The 1,293-nt window shown below is 47.5% G+C and overlaps 1 protein-coding gene across 1 annotated transcript in view; it reads left to right on the plus strand.

Annotated features, from left to right (window-relative positions):
- Positions 1 to 1,293, plus strand: part of TKTL1 (transketolase like 1) — a 43,617-nt gene that overhangs the window by 25,210 nt on the left and 17,114 nt on the right. The window contains exon 7 of the mRNA XM_003802588.1: positions 57 to 221. Coding sequence (XP_003802636.1) covers positions 57 to 221 — 165 coding nt within the window. The remainder of the gene's footprint in view (positions 1 to 56; positions 222 to 1,293) is intronic.

Consider the following 1,293-nt stretch of genomic DNA (forward strand, 5'->3'; position numbering starts at 1 on the left):
TTTTTTATAAATGCATTCTAAGAACTTCTACCACTTGAGTTTTTTCTCTCTTCTAGATGGCTACTCGGAGAGCGTGTGGTTTAGCTTTGGCTAAGTTGGGCCATGCAAATGACAGAGTCATTATGCTGGATGGTGACACCAAGAACTCTACCTTCTCTGAGATGTTCAAGAAGGAGCACCCTGAGCGCTTTATCGAATGTTTTATTGCTGAGCAGAACATGGTGGGTGTAGTGTCTCTTGCTGGTCTTCTCATTAACTTCTCAAGTGGCCTACAGGACACAGGGGTCCCATGCTGCATTACAGTTCTCTTGTTTTGTTTTTCTTTTTCTTTTCTTTTTCTTTTTCTTTCTTTTTTGGAGACTGAGTCTCACTTTGTTACCCTTGGTAGAGTGCCCTGGCATAATAGTTCACAGCAACCTCTGACTCTTGGGCTCAAGCAATTCTCTTCCCTCAGCCTCCCAAGTAGCTGGGACTACAGGTGCCTGCCACAACGCCCAGCTATTTTTAGAGGTGAGGTCTCACTCTTGCTCAGGCTGGTCTTGAACCTATGAGCTCAGGCAATTTGCCTACCTCGGCCTCCCGGAGTACTAGGATTACAGGTGTGAGCCACCACACCCAGCATGTGCATTACAGTTTTTCTTCATCTATGAAAGCAAAGGAATGGAAAAAGTTCTCCAGGGAAACAGGAGGCAGGAGAGCATGATAGACTTCTCAGCACCCTCTCCAAAGAGGATAGGGGCAGCAGGCTGAGGGCCTAGGCATCCTAAGCTCCCTGGTAACTCTTTACAATCAGTCTAGCCTATAGACAATTTGACAACCACTAATTGTGGCATCAGGGTACTAGTAGTTAGAGCTGGTGCCTTGGGTAAAGTTGCTCTGTACTTTGCCTCAGTCTCTCCAGAGTTATATCAAGGCAAAAGTTGCTCCTGTGCCTGCACATGCACCCTCCCGAGAGCGGAGTGAATGTGAATAAGTACTCTCTAACCCCTGAAGGAGTGAATGTGAGTAAGTACTTTGACCCATGCCAGCACCACGTGCATCTCCTGCCTTTATGTGGCAGAGGTCAAAACAGCACTGGCTACTTCAAAGATTTTCTTTTGGCCGGAAAACCATGGGCCAGCTGGTGTCATGTAACTGCCAGCAGTACTTTATTTGGAACACGTAGTGTTTAAAGTCTTTTAAAAGTTAGGTCATGGCTCGGCTCCTATAGCTCAACCGGCTAAGGCGCCAGCCACGTACACCTAAGGTGGCGGGTTCGAATCCCCAGCCCGGACCCGCCAAACAACAATGACG

The sequence above is a fragment of the Otolemur garnettii genome, unplaced genomic scaffold (assembly GCF_000181295.1).
Source record: "Otolemur garnettii isolate 467f Iridium unplaced genomic scaffold, OtoGar3 scaffold00249, whole genome shotgun sequence".
Taxonomy (NCBI): domain Eukaryota; kingdom Metazoa; phylum Chordata; class Mammalia; order Primates; family Galagidae; genus Otolemur; species Otolemur garnettii.